This window comes from Taurulus bubalis (genome assembly GCF_910589615.1).
Source record: "Taurulus bubalis genome assembly, chromosome: 8".
In the NCBI taxonomy this organism is placed as follows: domain Eukaryota; kingdom Metazoa; phylum Chordata; class Actinopteri; order Perciformes; family Cottidae; genus Taurulus; species Taurulus bubalis.
The window spans coordinates 14,589,633-14,607,937 of record NC_136596.1 but is presented as its reverse complement, the minus strand read 5'-3'; the positions used below and the strand labels follow the sequence as shown (position 1 = coordinate 14,607,937).

The window sequence follows — 18,305 nt, the reverse complement described above, 5'->3', positions numbered from 1 at the left end:
TTCCCTCTTTGGAATAGTGGGAGTGGATAATGGAACAGTTGTCAAGTCTGCCTGGACGAAGCATGTGATGTATGACACATCTAATGACTCAAAGGGTTAAAAAAGAGCCGGCTGAAAGATTCAGAACACAAATTGAAGGGATACAATCTTCATATGTTTGGATCATTTTCACAGACATTGATTGGATAAAATCTGCAATGAAAAACCGTTGCAGATCTCTTTAACTCTCTCTGAAAACCTATATCCTCATTCAAATTGTTCTTTGAGGAATTTAACTGAGCGGTTTAGGGTATTTTACATGAACAATTTATGTATTTCTGTCTGACTCCAATTACTGCTTTGAAGGCTCTGTTGGAAAAATATGATGTCATGCATTTCTGTGCAACATTGAAGATTTCGCAACATTTGGATAGCAATTTGGGGACAGCTGTGAGAATATAAGACTCAAGCTGTTTTATAGTGTTTCAATCTTGATAAAGCAACACTATTGTTTTTGCACACATCTGTAATTAATTTAACAGTGTGTAACAAATATAACATTTCCAATATTTCCCAAAATAATTCTCACGGTAGAGCAACCATTAACTGATAATACAACACACATGAAGAGAAAGTTATTTATACCCGACTGCACATTTGATAAAAGCAGCCAATTGTATTGGACATCTGAAAAGTTTGTTCGAGCAAAAACATCATCTTGATCTGAAGGTGCTATTCAATCTCCCTTTTTTTTAAACATAGCTTTTTGTTTTGATACAAATATTGCAACACCTTTAGAATATATAAGTGTACTATATAACGGTTTACATTTTGCATGTCTTTGCAGGTACTTTTGATGCTGGACACAAGAATTTTTACATCTGTCACACAAGGACCATAACAGATCACATGCAGTCGCAGGTAAAGCCATTTTTTGTAATTATGCAAAATGTTGACTTTTCCAACAGTTTAACAAATAACATTGCATTGAATAAGTACATTAAACCCACAAAATCCAGGAGACAGACGAGTTTCACCACATCATGCTTTTGGTGCAGATAGCACATGGGCTAATGGGTCCTATGACCCCGAGCATCCACACAGGGAGAACCAAAGCACCTGCTTCAAATGCACAGCGTTCCAATAGAAGTGCTGGACTAGCCATCACGGACAAGGGATGTAAAAAAGATCACTACGGAGACCACAAGACCACCGGTAGCCCTGCAGGACTTTGAAGTTGACATCAACGGCCCCTTCCCAACCTCTGTGGCCCCGGCTCCACCCCTTGGCTGGAGAATAGGGAGGCCTGGTGAATAGGGAGTTAATGGGCTCATAATGGTCCTCTCCTGTTTCAGTGCCCCACTCTGCACTTTGAATGAGGCCTTTCTGAAATTGTGGCAAGAGAGATGATGAAGTGGGTGGAACACCACTTCCCACTGGTCCTGCTTTAAATAAATTAGGGGCCTTCTCATCAGCGGCTCCCCCACTGAGGACAGTTATTCTCTGGAGGGCCGCTAATAAGTTCACATGACTTCCCGTAGAGAGCAGTGTTTACCCAGGGCCAACAAGGAGAGCACATGAGAGGAGCAAAGTTCACACGTTGTGTCTGTTCATCGACATGTATCATTTCCTTCATGTTTAGCAATGTGTGGAAGTGGTTGGCGATCCAAATGGTTCCCAGGTTATCTTCTCCGGGGAGCCTGGAGTTTCCTCAGGTCAGCAAATCCTAACGTCTCCAGAGCTGACCCATGAGGTGGTCATCTCCCCTGGACTCCCTACGCCTCCTCTGAGCCCTTTTCACTCCGCAGGATTGCCACTTGGAGAGTATAAGGTATGCACAGTAATTTCCATTGTTTGCACAGTGAGCTCCTCCCTGTGGATGTATTACAGACTGCATGTTCAGCCTTCGTTTTGAAACCACTGTTGCACTGGTCAGTTACATGACACCGAGTGGTTGTATTACTAATATACGGATATAATTCTGTCCTTCTAAAGTTGTCAGACGTGAATGGAAGTGGACCAACAACTCTCAGCTTTGGATCTTATTATGGCCCATCACAGTTGCATGGTATGGTTATTATTATTATTATTATTATTATTATTATTATTATTATTATGTTTTAACTCTGTGCATAACACAAGTGTCTTGCTAAACATATCAAGTTTTTAGGAAGTACACATATATGTAAGTCTAAATTAACTGATCAAAATGTATGTGTGCTCACTGCTGAAATTAACCTGTTTAGCTATTTTAAAGTTGTAGATGAAGTAGAAGTGAACATTCAAATCTGTACCAAGGTTGAATCAAATTAAAATGTGTTAATTTAAATGTAACGCCTTAGAAATTGTAGTATCAGTTCAAATGTGGAAGTGGAAGCCTTGAAAGGAGTTAAAAATGGTGTTCAAAGAGAATGAATGCATGAATGAATGCAGTTGAAATATTAGTTGACGAGCAACCAATGAAGGAAGCTGAATTTGAAACAGTCGAGGAGTGAAAGATGAATGCAGCTGAAATGATGTGTAAAGTGGTACACGATACTTTGGACTGGTTTCATGTGATGTGGGAGGGTTTAGTACCAGTTCAATGGCTGTATACTTCACCACAACGTCTGAAATCACATTGTTGTGATTGTGACCCAGGTGGACTGTCCAACGGTGTCCAGAACGCTGCCACTTTACCACGCAGCTGGACTCCCACCAGGGAGGAGAGGCTCATCAAGTTCTCAGGAATTGGCCCTGTGGATGAAACTGGGATGCCCATTGCCTCCAGATCAGTAAGACAAAGACACAGAATGTACTGTTTGATAAACTAGCATTAAGTTATATTAATTTATATCAACATTTTGAGTTCCTGCTAAATCCAATGGTATTTGTCTGAGTCTGATTCACCAGATTTGTTTAACCTCTGCACCCTCACCTCTTTTCATATACCAGAGTGTGAACAAGCCCAGAGACTGGTACAAGAGCATGTTCAGACAGATTCACAAGAAGCCAGAGGGTAAGGACGCTCCTCCTCCTCCTCTTCCTCCTCCTCCTCCTCCTCCTCCTCCTCCTCCTCCTCCTCCTCCTCCTCTTCTCACAAACACAATACCAGAGTGAATTCCTATCTGACAGTGCAGAGGTGATCCAGCAAACAGATCATTGCAGGGGCAAAATAAGACATGATGAAAGAGCCCGAAAGTCTTATGTCATCTCTGCTTATTAACTCTGACAATAATCCAGCCTCTTACCTCAGCCCCTCCTAAATCGCTGTTCATGTGTTGCGTGTTGCTCAATAGAAGCACATTCCGTGTTATTTGTGTGGTTAACGTCAATATTGTTGCACTGAGGTGGTTTTAGTGGATTGCTTTGGGTCAGGTTTGTTTTAGAGGAATATTTTCAGCTGTCTGCAAGTGATTTGTGTTCTTAAAACAATATTAGATTTCAAAGCACCGAGGAGTACTGCTAAAAAGTTAGCATACAACTCACTGAGGTGCTTCAGATGAGCTTTGGTAGAGCAAATACAGGATTTCTCCATTTGATAATAATATTAGTACTATTAGCAATAATAATAATAATAATAATGATCCATTTTTATTTGATAGCACCTTTCATGCCACATCATATAAGATCTGTAATAAAAGTAAACACTATGCACATAACAGGCAACAAAGCATAGCCGCACGATGAGTTGAAATCTATAAAAATAAGATGGAGTTATTGTAGTCGACGTGATGTTTTAAGAGCAGTATTGAATTCTGTAATTAAGTCCAGAATGAGGATGTTAGGGGGAAGAGTGATTTTTCTATATAAACTAATGTTAGTTTATATAGAAAAATAAACCAAAATATAATTATTATGTTTTCCATGCTCTTTTACTATTGTACTACAATATGGCTGGATTTGTCTTATAGTGAGACATTCTTATGAATATTTTAAAAGCTTTACTTAAGTAAAATGAAAAATGTCACAGTGTAAAAGTTCTCTGATAATTAAATCAAACAACTTCAGTGTTGTTAATCTAAAAAAAAGTCTCTGTTGTCATTTACCAGATTCAGATCTGGAGGATTCGGAGCGGTGGTCATCTGAACGTAAGTGAATCCACCAAGTTCAAATTGTCACCCTGTTCAGTTACAGAATCACTTTTTACTTAAGACTGATCTGCTGATCTGCAGGCATCCAATTATCTGCCGGCACAGAGGAAAGTAATGAAGCAGACAAGAACCTCTTCAGACTGACGCCTCATGGAGCTCTACCAGACTGGTGAGTTTATACTGGTTTGATGTTACAGTTTCGGGGTCACTGGACACAGGAAGACACAAAGGCGGGAGTCACACTTAGAGGAATAGTACAACATTTAGGAAATGCGCTTAATCGCTTTCTTGCAAAGAGACAGATGAGAAGATTGTTAACACTCTCTATACTTTAAATATGTAGTCATGGCCAGCAGCCAGTTAGCAGATCTTGGCACAAAGACTGGTAAAAGATTAAAATAGCCTTCCTTTTCACAGTACATCTTAACGATTAGATATAATATGCACACTTAAAGATATGGTTTTAACTAAAAGCGCATATAAACTAATATCACATACGTAAAGATTAGACCAGACAGCTAAGTGTGATATGCAAAAGTTCCCTTTTCATGCATCAAACATGTTTGAAAGAGACAAGAAATTAAATAAATCCATGTGCAAATTCACCTTTTGATACAATGTTTTAAATGTATAGCAAGAGAGGAGATTTAACGGTATACTGATGTTTTCTTTTACTAGTACTAGCAGGCTATTTAAACCAATATGAAGCTATTTCTCACACCAGATAAGCATTGCAGGTGGCGTCTTATGGGAATACCAATCAAAAAGGCCAAGAACAGGGGAGGGAAAACGTGTGGGACAGACAAGTTTGGATTTGTTGTTACTCGCACTTACAATGAAGCCATGATTTAGCTGCTGTCCATGGTGTGTGTGTCGGGGTGTTATGTTTCAGGAGCGAGGATGTAGATAAGGTATCACAGCCGGGAAAGCAGACCCCTAAACCGAGGAGCATATTCGACTTTGAGCCTGGGAAGAGCAGCACCTCAGAAATCCACAGCCAGGTAACAACCTCACACATAGTTTACAAATAGGCTGTAATATCACACGAGCAGAAACAATGATTCTTTAACTTCTAGATTTCTCCAGCACTGTTGTTGTCTCTAATCACTGTATGTGTGTGGTCTTGCACTGTTTTCTTGGTGTGGAGGATCAAGAATAGGTTTGAGGATGGGCAACTTTTCTTTCAGGATTAAGTTTATAATCCTCACATTTCCTCTTCTCACGCGAGGTAATTTGTGAGTGTGGTCAGTTCAGTTTGCCAGCTGCTTGCCACCAGATTTGCTCACTTCTTCCCTTACTCAGATGATCCAACATTCATTCATTCTACATTTCAGGCAAGAAAAGACTATGTTGAACTTATCAGGTATTGTGCAGGAAGTCTGTGATTTACTAGCTGGTGACACTCTGACTCATATTTATTTAAGTCTGGGGTTGTTATTTATTGTCTTGTGTATTCTCTACTGTCCAGCTGCTGTAATTGAGTGTGCAGCCGATTGCATGTGTCACTGTGTTCAAACACCCCTGGTGAGTTATAGAGTGTTTCAAGGTTTTTTCTCTCTACTTTTTTAATGGCTATTGCAACAATGTCCCAGATCTGGTCCATATTGTGCCTTGTGTCTGCACTTGTGAAGAAAAGGATTCTTTGTGTCCACTCCCCTACGGGAGCTGAGGTGTCTTGTGATCCGAATTATGGCATTAACCTCTTGTGGTGTATAATGGCTCACAGCATGGAGACTTATTTCATTTCCTCTTTATGACAGCAGCCTACGTTCTATCCTCTGGGCAGCATTTAGAAAACCAGCGCCCAGACCATATCAGGTGTTGTTCCCTCTTCACAGTGACATTACAGTCTGTAGTTGTAGTGAGGATGACTCCCAGCTGAGGGAAAGGCCTTGGCGTTCACATGAGTACATTAGGCCAAGGTTTTTACAAAAAAAGAAAGAAATTGGAGACGAGGGTCCATGGTTCTCGCCAGCAGAGCCTTTTAAAGTAATGTTTGATAAAATCAGCTGCTCCCTCGGTGTTAAGTCTTTGTAAAGAGAGGGTGAATGTGGTATCGGCCAGGTGGTGAAATCAAGTTTATTATAATGTGAAATAAATAAATGGGTGTTTCCTTACATCCCTGCTGGCATCTTGAAATCTAGCCTGACTCCCTGCATTTTTATTTTTTTTTAGTTTAATTTAATAATTGGCTACTTTCAATTGCTTCTCTATCTGTCCTCAAAAGCTCCATCCACTGCATTAGAAATTACCAAATAAAAATAGATGTCTCCTAACCCTCTATAGAAACAGTAATATTGCTGTCAGATTTGCTATTTGGTCAAAATCTTTGTGCGGTAGACTGTTCAGTTGGTCCCAAATCCCTCTTAATTTCTAAACAGAAGGGGAATGGTGGCAGCATGGCTGGATTAAACTACTAGGTGGTGAGACTTCTGTTTAATGTTGTCACTTTCTTTTTCTGTCTTTAGGTTCACGTATCTCCGAAGAAACAACCTGAAACCGCAAAGTGCCCATCAATTGAGGTTAGCTGCTTTCACAGAATTTGAATTTCTGAATCACTCTATCGAGGTTTCGTCTTAGAAATCATTTACAAGGGACACCATTAGCTCCAAACGTTGTTTTAGTACACTGTATTAGTGTTTTAATTTTGCCATTCCAACTCCATCATTGCTCGGGCTCAGGCCAGTCTAGTCTCTGAGCTGAGTCGGTTTGAGGCTGAGCTGGATTCGGAGATCCAAGGCCTGGAGAGGAGACTTTCCCAGAAGAAGCAGCATCGAGGCCGGGGTGAGGTACTGAGCCCCCCTCCTGTCTCTCTCTGCTAAAGCATCTCTCCTCCCCCCCGACCTAGCAGAACTCTCACCCACCCTCACCTTTACTCCCCCACTCTCAATGAAGGCTGTGAGTCTCAGTGAGGCCCTCACTGCTTGCTAGCTTGCTAGTGCTAGCCACGTCTATTGTTTGCCCTCTGTGACCTGGATGACAGCCCTGGAATCGCCTGCCTGCCTTGCTCTTGGATTGATCTGCTATGTTAATCGCCTGCCTGCAAATTGCCCCCCACCCAAATGCAAATTTGGCTGCCAAAAAAAATTCACTTTTGCAAAAATGTACTTTCAATCATAATCTTTGAATCATGTTGTGAAGAACTTTCCCTTTGCAATCCCCAAGCAACTTGTATGTGACCCTGCCGAAAAAAGATTGTGATTCTTGAGCTGGTTCCTGATTCTTCTGTGATTCAATTTGCTTCATAGGTTGTGATTTGACTGAAATCCCTGGTAGCTCAGACAGATCAGGAATGGTGTTGTTTTTAGGCCGTGGAGGATAGGACCCAGGGGATTTCTTGCTCCTTTGGGAGTGGTCAGCACCACTACTTTGTCTGAGTTGTTGGGAGATTTCCTCTGAGCTCAGAGATACAGTAGGCTGCAGGGAACAAACTGTGTTTAATGTTCACTCTGCTTTCAGGAGGCCAGAGGTGGGGATCCGGTAACTGCTCCAAAGACTGAGACTACATACTACAGGTCAGTTACTTAGGAATGCAATGTGGAATATGATTGTTAAAAATTATTAAAAAAATAAATTTTTATCATCTGATATGACGTTTTCTACAATAGACACCACTAAAAGGGTTATTTTACATGATAACTTGTACCTATGTTGTATTACATGACAATAGTCAATTTTACTCAAATATAGATTTTACTTGACGTGTACAGTTGTTCTAACACATACCAATAAGACTGTTTAAAGTTTATATTTAGAGCTTTTAATACTGACGAGGAATACTGTTGCTTGGCTTTTTTTGCCTTTTACTTACTTTTGTACAAAGCTATGTCCATGTTAATGTCAGTGATGCAATTTGTTCACTAACAAGTGTTCAAGTGTAGTTCAGTGAGATTATACTGTATGTCAAGAAATCAGTTTTAATGTTAACTAAATATATGAAATAGTGGTGTTATTTTCAATATATGGATTGTATAATAGAGGCACAGGTTAGACAAGAGGCCTGACACAATCGCCACATAACAGACCTCCTCTGAGCTCAACACCCGGCCTCTTAATCCACCCTGACATTGCTTCATCAGGTGGGAGTAACTGGCCATTGCTTCCTGCTGTTTTAAGAAAGCCAGCACTGTGATTGGACAGCAAGACCATTAATACTTTGCAGGGTATCTGTTTTGTTAGTTGATCAGGTGACTCTCTGTGCTGGATTCTGTTCGGAAGCTGTTGAAGTTTAACAAGTTTTTTAACAAACAGCAGGCAGCATTCCACATTTCTCCCCATGTGCGTAATGCTCTCCAGCAGGATTCTCGCTGTTGTTTGCGAAGTTGAGTTCATGGTTTGACCTTTTCTGGCTTGGTGGGATAAGGATTTTTTTTTTACTAAAGAGCCTGTTGCTAAGGACATGTGAAATTAAACCAAACAGGAGCGCGAAATCGTCAGTTTTCCTGTTATAGACAAGTTGTATGTGAGTCCAGCTGCAAGTACTGGAATACAAAAAAACAGTCTGAAAATATGCAAATGAGTTCAGAGGAGGCCAGGCAGCAAGCTTTGGATTTTGGATTAATTCTTAACCCAGAAAAACTAGACTCATGATACTTCTCAGGTTTTCGGGGTCGTAAAGACCTAAACCAGCTGACAACATGAGTCACACAGTATCATCTGCATGGCCTTCTAGCTGTCTCATTATTTGTCTTATCTCGGCCAAGTTTATAAAAACCAGCAGCTGAAAGTAGATGTGTTGTACAGTGAATCTGCACACACACACACACACACACACACACACACACACACACACACACACACACACACACACACACACACACACACACACACACACACTAGCCTCTAGCACAATTGAACTGTGTGTATGTCAGTATGTGTTTGTCCCTTGTTTGGGAGACACAGGACTGTAACATAAGCATAACATTTTACTTTCACTTTTTCAGCAATTCATCAGGAGCAAGGCAGCCTGTCCATCACTCTGTTGGCACATCACTGACCTCTACTCCCACATATGGTAAAAATGTAGTTTCTTCTCTTTTGGCTGTGAAACACAGATTAATTTTAAGACATGTATAGTATATTATTGTTCTGCCCTTCCTTGAACCCCCTTGAACCCAACAAAAGACATGTGCACTTTCAGTGTGCGAGCCACGCATTTGATCAAGCAGCGTATATTTGATGTAGGCTTTCAGTAATCTAATTGAAGGTTTCATGATTCTCTTTCATTTCCACTGTTGTCTTCTGCTCCGGTATTTTGCATTTTAGATGAAGCTGATGTGAACACGGAAAGCTTTTGTAGTTTTTTCCTACAGAATTAGACGGTGCTGTAGATGGTTGGAGAGGAAGCCCACAAAAATAGGAAGTGGAACTCGGAAGACCTGATTAAAGATTAGCTTAATCCTATTGTTTTTCCTGGAAATTAGTCCAGAATGGAGCCAGCCTCAACATTTCCAAGATCCGGTTTAAATGTATGTAGCTGTTAAGGCCGTGATTGCTTTTACAGAGCAACACTTCCAAAAACAAACATTTGCTGAACAAAAGAGTTGCCTGTTTTAGACTCCACTCACATCGCTGTTACTCTACTTACAGTAGAACGTCTTTCCCCTGCAAATGACACCATGGAGCTCCCACCTAAGAAAGAAGAGAAAAAGGTATGTTTCTATGATTGTCTTGTTTTCTTAAAGGCTTGAAATGTTAAAATTAATTTTGTTATGGCATATTATTTTGTGATCTCAGTTAATTCAGATTTTTCGTGCATCTATACACATCTTACCTAAACGCTGTATGATTTGTTGGTTTTTCCAGATGAAAGCGGCGCGAGCCAAGTTCAGTTTCCAGGCTCAGTCACCCAAGTGAGTTACAGTATGAGCTGAAATGATAGATAGGCCATTTCTATTTGAGCTATAGCACCAGCACCAGATTTAAAGCTGTCAAATCTGGAGTCTAGATTATCTGATGCACATTTGAAATAATCCTCTTATTCCTTTATTCAGGGAGCTCATGCTGCAGAAAGGCGACATTGTTTACATCCACAGGCAGGTAGATGCCAACTGGTTTGAAGGAGAGCATCACGGAAGAGCTGGCATTTTCCCTACATCTTATGTGGAGGTGAATTTCTACATGTTCTTCATTTGATGCTGTTGCTCTGCACTGTTGCTTTGTGCTGGTTATCTAAACCCCGTGATTACTGGCTCAAAACTCTTTCCCTCGTTTTCGATAGATTCTGCTTCCTACAGAGAAGCCGAAGCCTATTAAGTCCCTCACCCTGCAGGTGTTGGACTACGGGGAAGCTGTGGCTCTGTTTAACTTCAACGCTGACCTACCTGTTGAACTTTCTTTTCGGAAAGTAAGTATTGCAGTGCTGCTGTAACAGCGATCAAGGAGCTTTCTCTTCACATTTGTATTGAACCACATGCATTTGTAAATCAATGGATTTGAAAATGTTAATAGTAGTTAAATGGGAAGATTGATACTTCTCCCAATGTCTGTATGATAAATGGGAAGCTACCAGTAGCTGGTTAGCTAAAGCTCAATGATCAAGATTGTATATGTTTGTTTAATCTGCACAACATGTGAAAACATGTCAAAATTAGATTTGTGGTTGCACTGGGCTGCAGTTACAAGGTTTGCATATCACATTAAATTACATTTCATTTAGCTGACGCTTTTATCCAAAGCGACTTACAATAAGTGCAATTCAACTATGAGTACAAACTCAGAACAACAAGAATCAAGAAAGTACAATTTCTTCAATAAAGTTAAACTACAAAGTGCTATCATTAAGTGCCATTTAAGTGCTACTAAAGTGCTACTACGGTGTTACTTTCCTTATTCAAGGTGTAGTCGAAAAAGATGTGTTTTTAGTATATATTACAGTCATGCTAGAATTGCATAGGCAATATACAAACACTTAAGTATTTAAATGTCATTGGATAATGTGTTATTGTAACGGTCCGATTACGGAAGGACCCAAAAGCACGACTCCGGAAGACAGAGATAAAGAATATAAGTATTTTACTGAACAGGTAACACACAGGGAGCGCTAGGTTCAAAAACACAAGACAATCTGGCAGGGGACAAGTGCAAGTGAGGGGACCTAAGTAGTGAAGACTAATGAGGGGATGTGCTACAGGTGAGACAGGGATGGGCCAGGTGCAAGGAATGAGGGCTGACGAGGAGGGAGTGACTGATGAAGGGGGCGTGCAGCAGGATCTGAAATGACAGGACAGTTAGTACACAGACAGGAAGACAGGATGAAAATAACTTAAAGAAAAGTGTGGCGCTGAACCGTGACAGTTATTCTCTGTGTAATATCTAACTTTTCTAAATTCTGTTATTTCCTTTAGGGTGAGATGATCAATATAACCAGGCGTGTTGACGAAAAGTGGTTAGAGGGGAGGATCTCGGGGACCAGCCGGAGCGGCATCTTCCCGGCCAGTTATGTCCAGGTCAACAAGATGCCCCGCACCAAATTCTCTACTGATGACTTCTCATCAGGCCCCATGTCTCCTGGCTCCCCTGCACCTCAGAGTCCAGGGCGTCCGCTCCACTCACCCTGCCCGCGGTCACCAATGTCCCCTTTCACCCCCACGTCCCTCAGCCCCAAACCTGAGCACTCCCCACTGAAGCCGTCTTCACCTGTACCTTATGGTAGCCCAGTTTCACAGTCGCGCTCACCCACCCAGTCACCTGTAGCCAATGAAATGGCCAATCGGTGGCCCTCCAAAAATGCTTCACTCAGCAACCAGAACAGCCACTGGACTGGGACACACTCCGCTAACCATAGCTCCGTGGGTAGAGCTGCTTCACCTTCCACTCAGTCATCGTCGTCTGTACACAGAGCAGGAGCTTCCACAGCCAACACGTCTCCCAGATACACTGACCCCTCACAGGTCTGCTTTCACTGCACTCCCTGAGAGAGTCACTGCATGTCCACACCCGTGGTGTCACTATTAATGTTTATAGGACTGTTGTTTAGCATTCCTTATTTCATAATTCCTGATGTGAGGTTTCTATTTTTTTCCAGGGTGCGATCCCAAACCAGGCTGCTCGATTTATTCCACCCGGTAACTCCCTGCCTCAAACACAAGTACCAAACAACCCAGATTCAACAGTGGTGCAACGCCAACCGTACGTCTCCATTTCTATTTGTCCACATATTTTGCAGCTTTGGTGAATTTGTGGTCTATAACATTTGCTTTTTTCCCAATTTTTGTATTTATCTCTATTGTAGATATAAAGCTGTTTACAACTACAAACCACAAAATTCAGATGAGTTGGAGCTCAGAGAAGGAGATGTTGTAAGAGTGATGGAGAAATGCGATGATGGCTGGTTTGTAGGTAAGGAATAATGTAATTCATTTCTAAATCACTTACTAAATAAACCACTCCCTCAATATAATTCCTATGGAAACAGCATAGTGAAGCAGGATCTTATTTTAAGATCGGTGATGAATTGAAGAGGAGAAAAAAAATCTGTCTTGATTTTGTGCCACTTTGAGCTTCCAGAACAGCTTTCACGCTTCTGCTGGAGAGATTGAACATCAGTATCCTAAAATATAATCTTTAGTCTGGTGTTATTGAAGGGCACTGGCTAACAAGTCACTCCAAAATCTATGATAGGTGATGTTGTTGTTGTTGTATTAAGATTAGGTGATTGACATATTTTTAATACTTATAAAAAACATTTAGGGGGCCTTTCTCACCTGTATGAAGCATCTGCATCGTTTTAGTCTTTAATTTGTTACCTCTCTGTAGGATGAACATCAATGGGGTATCAGTTAAGAAAAGTAGTTTTGAATTGTAATTGTTAAGTCTGTGATGGAGCTTCTGATACCTCAACAGGGAATCAATCAAGATTTGGGAATATTGGGATTTTACTATGTTAGACAGATAGACACTGTAGACATCAATCAAATCAATCAAATCCTAAAATTTCTTAAGAATTTTTTTAAATGACATGACTTCTTTGGCAAGGCAAGCTTATTTATTTAGCACATTTCAGCATTAAGGCAATTCTCAGATATTTACATAGAACACCAAAAGTGCAAAAAAAGACATATAATTATATTATATTTATAAAGAGGCAAGAGAATAGAAAATAAAAACAAATGGAATAAGACAGGTATAAATATAAGTTATAATGCAGTGTAAGAAATTATTTAATAAAACAGAAAAGTTAGCCTTGATTTAAATTTATTTTGAGTAATATTGTGACCAATATCAAAACAAGTTCTCCCTCTAGTGGACATCATGAAACATTGCAGATGTAATTGACACAATACAAAAAAAGTAAACTGTGCATTTTTGTTTGTTTGAGAATAAATGCATACATTTGTTTGTTCATGTTGTGTGACCACAATGTGTGCTCTGTTCTTTGTAGGTACGTCAGAACGGACTCGTGCTTTTGGGACTTTTCCTGGGAATTACGTGGCACCTTTTTGATCTCCTCACTGCCTGCTTGCCCACATCCACCTGGACTCATACGAGCCCAACCAACCCACTCAGCTCTCTCCCACAGATCCCTCTTTGACACTCCAGCATTTCTTCATCCCATTACACCTACCACACTCCCAAACCTAGTCAGACCTGCATGTTCACTCCATTTCCCAGAACAGAGGTGAAGGCAGGGACAATGAGTGGTTTCTCACCTCACCTCCCTGCATGAGTGCATGAGTGCATGTGTGTGTGTGTGTGTGTGTGTGTGTGTGTGTGTGTGTGTGTGTGTGTGTGTGTGTGTGTGTGTTCCAGTTCCACTGAGTCTTGGAGAGTTTTTTCACACACACCATTTGAGAGGAAAAAAAATGAATGCTGATGATACTGTTTCAGATGCAAAGAATGGACTTTTTTGTTCCACAACTATTTGCAGCTGCAGGAAATTTGCATTCCTTCCCAGTGCACAGTGCTGTTCCTCCTGAGGTCCTGATACAGTATGCCGCTGCATTCAGCTTTTGTGTCCCCACAGTGCCATCACAAACCACTGCTGAGAATTAATAAATTCGGATGGCACATTTTTCCGGCATTGCGATTGATTGTTTCCTTCAAATATCTTACTCAGATTTTCTTTCAGATCTCTGAAAATACCATGGACAAGTTTGAGGAAACCACATGAACATATGTGCTGAAAGTAAAGGACAGTAAGGGCTCGGACATGTCAAGAGAAGTGTACAGCCTTTTACGAGGCTATGTAGAAGAATACACTAAATGTGTGTACTGTTCTCACAAGCAAGTTTTTCATTAAAGAATATTTGGCTTTTTTTTTAGATCTCGCTCAAGCCAGTGAGTGGAATGCAAATTGTTAAAGTAATGAGATTGATTGTGTCATGTGCTGTAAGAGAAGTTGCTTTGCTCTGAAATTGAATGTCGAACCTCTGTAAATTGTAGATTAGCTGCGTTGAATAACTCTAAAGGTAAAAATGGACTTTGACTCTAAAGCAAATGGTTGAATGATCTTTGGAAGTATTTGAAGTAAAGCTATATGTGCCAAATCTGACCTTTCATAATATTTCTTTTTCTCAAATACCCATTTAACATTCCCAGCTCATTTTATTTCTGCTTATACAATGTTATATGATTAACATTCTCCCTTTGACCATATTTCTAAAATCACTTATGTTTGGACCAGTGCAACTTTTGACAAGTGTGATGTAATTAGACATCCTTATTATGAGGTAATTTTGCAATTTCATATGAATATTCATGATTGTACAGACTGTAACCTTTTATCAAATTTAAAGTATAATATATATTTGCTTATAAAACAATGTATCGCATATGTATGGTACGTAATTTTTTCATTAAACATTACAGTGAGTGATACTGAAAGTAGCTTGTGTTAATTTTATAAAATGCTTGTCATATATAATTCAACACTTTAGGCAAATATGACACTGACAAGCAGGGACGACTGAGAGAATGTCAGTCACAGCTTCAGGATAGCTCCAGAATCAAATTACATTCAGTGGCAGCATCTTCCTTCTCCTCTACATAAAGACAAGGGCATGCACTGTACAGTGTTGATCACAGTTATCATGGATGGTTAGTCTGTGTTACACCCGTTGTGGGTATGATCTAAGAAATGTGATAAAAAGAGATTCATTATTAATCTCTTTCGTGTAGCTTATTCGATTTAATAAATGGCTTTCATTGTGAAATTCCTATGTTGATTTTAAGTGGGGCTACGCTTGTGATAAGAATATGAGATCATAATGAGTTTAAAGACATACAATTTACAATCTTGAGGAAAGATACAAATTTAAGAAAAGATAAAAAACAAAGGGAATTGATATTAAAGGAAATAATTATTGACAAATGAAGTAGAAGTAGTTCTGTGTCTGTTTTATGCTTCAGTACAATCACCTATATTTATTTGATATAGATCAGTTATTAAGTCTCACCATCTAATCAGCGAGCTACTTACACCTGTGACACCAAGTGAAGATGGTTAACTTAATTTAACAAGCCAGAAGGACAGAAAGGTGACCTACGTCACTAGTTAATTGCTCTAGTTGGAGCACATGCTGCTTAGCTTCGCGCCGTCAGCAGGTGGCGCGCGCAGATACAAAACGCAGCCCGAGAGTGTTTTCAGAATAAATGGCTCAATTATCACTGCTGCACCCTCCTTTCATACCGCCTCTCTGATGCGACACGCCCAGTTTTGCTGCCCGTGTCAAACCTTTTATTTTGGTAATAGCACATGGCACTCTGAGCTCTTCCTACTGATTCCACTGCGCGCGCAGCCACAGGTGGTGTTCTTACGAGCCACCACCTTAACGCATCTGAGACACCAGCAGAGAGACGAAGACAAGGGACTATCAGCGCTTCATCACCGCTCCAGTTCTAAAAAAACGCTGTTTTCTGCTTTGTTCGCTTGAATTTTGGACGCGGTGGTTGTTGTTTCAGCCAGAGTTGTACTCGTACCAGTGCTGCCTGCTGGGTGTGTGCTCGGTGTATCGTCGAGGAGCGCGCTAAGACTTAACAGGTGGAAAAGAGGGCACCTGAAATCACTACACTCACCTTGGTAAGTAAACATGGCGTTATTGAATGTCTCATCGTCCTTAAAACCTCTTAGCTGAATCAAAAACTGGAGTTGATGTGTGCTGCAGCTCAATTAATCAAAACTCAAGTGAGTTAAACGCTTTTTTGGGAGGTGCGCAGAAGATTGTCCTTTTCACACTTTTGATGTGCAAAGCATCGATTTCTGTTAACTAATGTGATATGTTTTATGGCAGTTATTGTGATTTTTATTATAGCTTTATTGAAGTCATTCAACCCGAGAGACTGTTCACAAAAAGTGTTGCGACCGCAGATAATGCAATGAAGCCCTACATTATGATTGATGCCAAATATGCGCAGTTAACGTGTGCAGCACTCGCATGTGAGCTGTTTTCGGCTAACGATGTGTGACATATGTGGAAATTAAAAGTCAGTCTAACTGACAAGAAAACTTACGTTCACACGCAATGCAGGTTTCCACCTTCTTCTGGAGACCTTTCACCCTGTTAATGCATCTGTATTCAGGAGAGCAGAGAAGGTTATTAAGCAGTCCCTGGGATTTGGGGGGAGGGGCTGGACGAATCTTAAAGTCAGTATTTATGTCACATTAGTTAAACTGGTGAACCAGCTATCTCTCTCTACTGAAGTGGACCTCTGATAACTTTAAATTGTCCAGGTCTACGGTAGTTACAGTTCAACACTGGTTTCTCTTTCCTGGAAAGTGCCGAGACACGACTGTTCCTCCAGTTCACTAAATCAAATGCTCACAAACAAATGGGTCTTGCTTGCGAGTTGAGCAGGTGGAAAAGCACTTTGAGGTGTTTCACAGAGTTCATGTATACTCCAGAACATTCCCATTGAAACCTCACTTTTCCAAACCCCCACCAACTGATGTTTGTGTACCTTCCCCATTATAATGCATGCTCTACCTCAGTGTTTTTCAACCTTTTTTGAGCCGCGGCACATTTTCTACAATAAAAAAATCCCGCGGCACACCAACAACCCAAAAAGTTACAGAATGTCACAGTATTCAGTGTTTCCCCTAGGTTTACAGCTTTAGGGGGGGAGCGACTGACGGACATACTTCATCGTGGCACCTCACAGTACTACAAAGTAATACTTCACAGTACTAGTGACTCCATCTGTGCTTTTATAAATAATAGAACATTGAAATCACTTTCAATTAAACCAGATTGCTCCATCAGACAAAAACAAATGTGTTATCACTTTGTTAGAAAAATTAAAATAAAGTTATATCCGTGCAAAAAATAACTAATATTTAGTTACAACTAAATAGCTTATTGTGGAAAACAAGCTATTTTTTTGCAAAACAGAATGAGTGCAGATGTGTGAGCATAACGTTGTATCATTAATAGTTAGCAGTGAGCTGCTTTCCTCTACAACTCTTTTTAAAACGAGATAGATTTGATACAGCCGTTCTCAATTCATGCTCCATGTTGAGCGACGCAACAGCAGAAAAGACAACCTCACGGAGGGAGATCTCATAACGATCGGCTTTTGGCGAAATGACAAGAATCGGCGAGTCGTACATGCGCATGTGACCTATTAACGGCGTACGGTAAAATCAGCATTTCCTCTTGCGCCCCACCTGTAATACGCCCCAGTTTGATAAATACCGACTTAAAGGAAACATAGTGTTCATTTATTTTAATGATGACCACAAAGTGAGCAGGCTTTGTCACTTGAGTGTGTTTTTCGGGCTTTTGGAAGAATATTTCCAGAGCCTCAGAAACGTCATTGATGGAGCGCCAGGCTGCAGCCTGTTGAATGTTTGTCTTGACCTACAAACACCTTAACTGTTGGGCTTTAAACATGAGAGCTCATAGCTTAAAATAGTGATAGCTTAAAGCAGCAAGTCCCATTGTGAAAAGCACGCGACATATTTTTCGCCGCTCTCTCTGTCCACTGTGTGCTCTCCTGTGTGCATCGCATCGGGGCGGAAAGAGTTGTAGACGCGACCCAGAAATTACAAGCTGTCGTGTACGATCAATAACATACGGCCGTTTAGTTTGTTTAATAGCAGAACAAGGTGCAGACCTGTTCTATAGGAAATTACTAGGCCAGCCACTATATTGCAGGCTCAGACGCTCAACAATGGAAAATTATTTGCGGCAGCTAAATAATATTTTTTTTGACCAATTAAGTGAAATTGGAAATTTTCTCATGGCACACCTGACGATCTGTCACGACACACTGGTTGACAATCACTGCTCTACCTAACCACTCTCACTTAGTTTC

General features: G+C 40.6%; 1 protein-coding gene across 3 annotated transcripts; it reads left to right on the top strand.

The window, feature by feature from the left end:
* Window positions 1–773: 773 nt before the first annotated feature.
* sorbs3 (sorbin and SH3 domain containing 3) lies at window positions 774–15,040 on the top strand. Of its 3 annotated transcripts, none has more exons than XM_079222562.1 (20): window positions 774–900; window positions 1,622–1,810; window positions 1,975–2,047; window positions 2,620–2,753; window positions 2,914–2,977; window positions 4,011–4,049; window positions 4,134–4,221; window positions 4,945–5,053; window positions 6,521–6,574; window positions 6,734–6,841; window positions 7,512–7,567; window positions 8,996–9,066; window positions 9,642–9,703; window positions 9,858–9,904; window positions 10,046–10,160; window positions 10,273–10,398; window positions 11,399–11,944; window positions 12,079–12,182; window positions 12,286–12,392; window positions 14,122–15,040. In XM_079222562.1, the coding sequence occupies exons 1-20, from the start codon at window positions 889–891 to the stop codon at window positions 14,127–14,129; spliced, it is 2,112 nt and encodes a 703-aa protein (XP_079078688.1). In that variant the 5' UTR covers window positions 774–888; the 3' UTR covers window positions 14,130–15,040. The 3 variants fall into 3 exon arrangements, with proteins under 3 accessions (XP_079078688.1, XP_079078687.1, XP_079078689.1); XM_079222561.1 differs by having other exon boundaries at window positions 13,435–15,040; XM_079222563.1 differs by lacking the exons at window positions 774–900; window positions 1,622–1,810; window positions 1,975–2,047; window positions 6,734–6,841 and having other exon boundaries at window positions 2,668–2,753; window positions 13,435–15,040.
* The last annotated feature ends 3,265 nt before the right edge of the window (window positions 15,041–18,305 follow it).

Bases quoted from the DNA above. Each gene is read 5' to 3' on its own strand.
- sorbs3 (XM_079222561.1), top strand. The intron at 2,048-2,619 runs GTATGGTTATTA...ATTGTGACCCAG, and splicing joins TGGCCCATCACAGTTGCATG to GTGGACTGTCCAACGGTGTC. The intron at 9,905-10,045 runs GTGAGTTACAGT...TCCTTTATTCAG, and splicing joins TTCCAGGCTCAGTCACCCAA to GGAGCTCATGCTGCAGAAAG.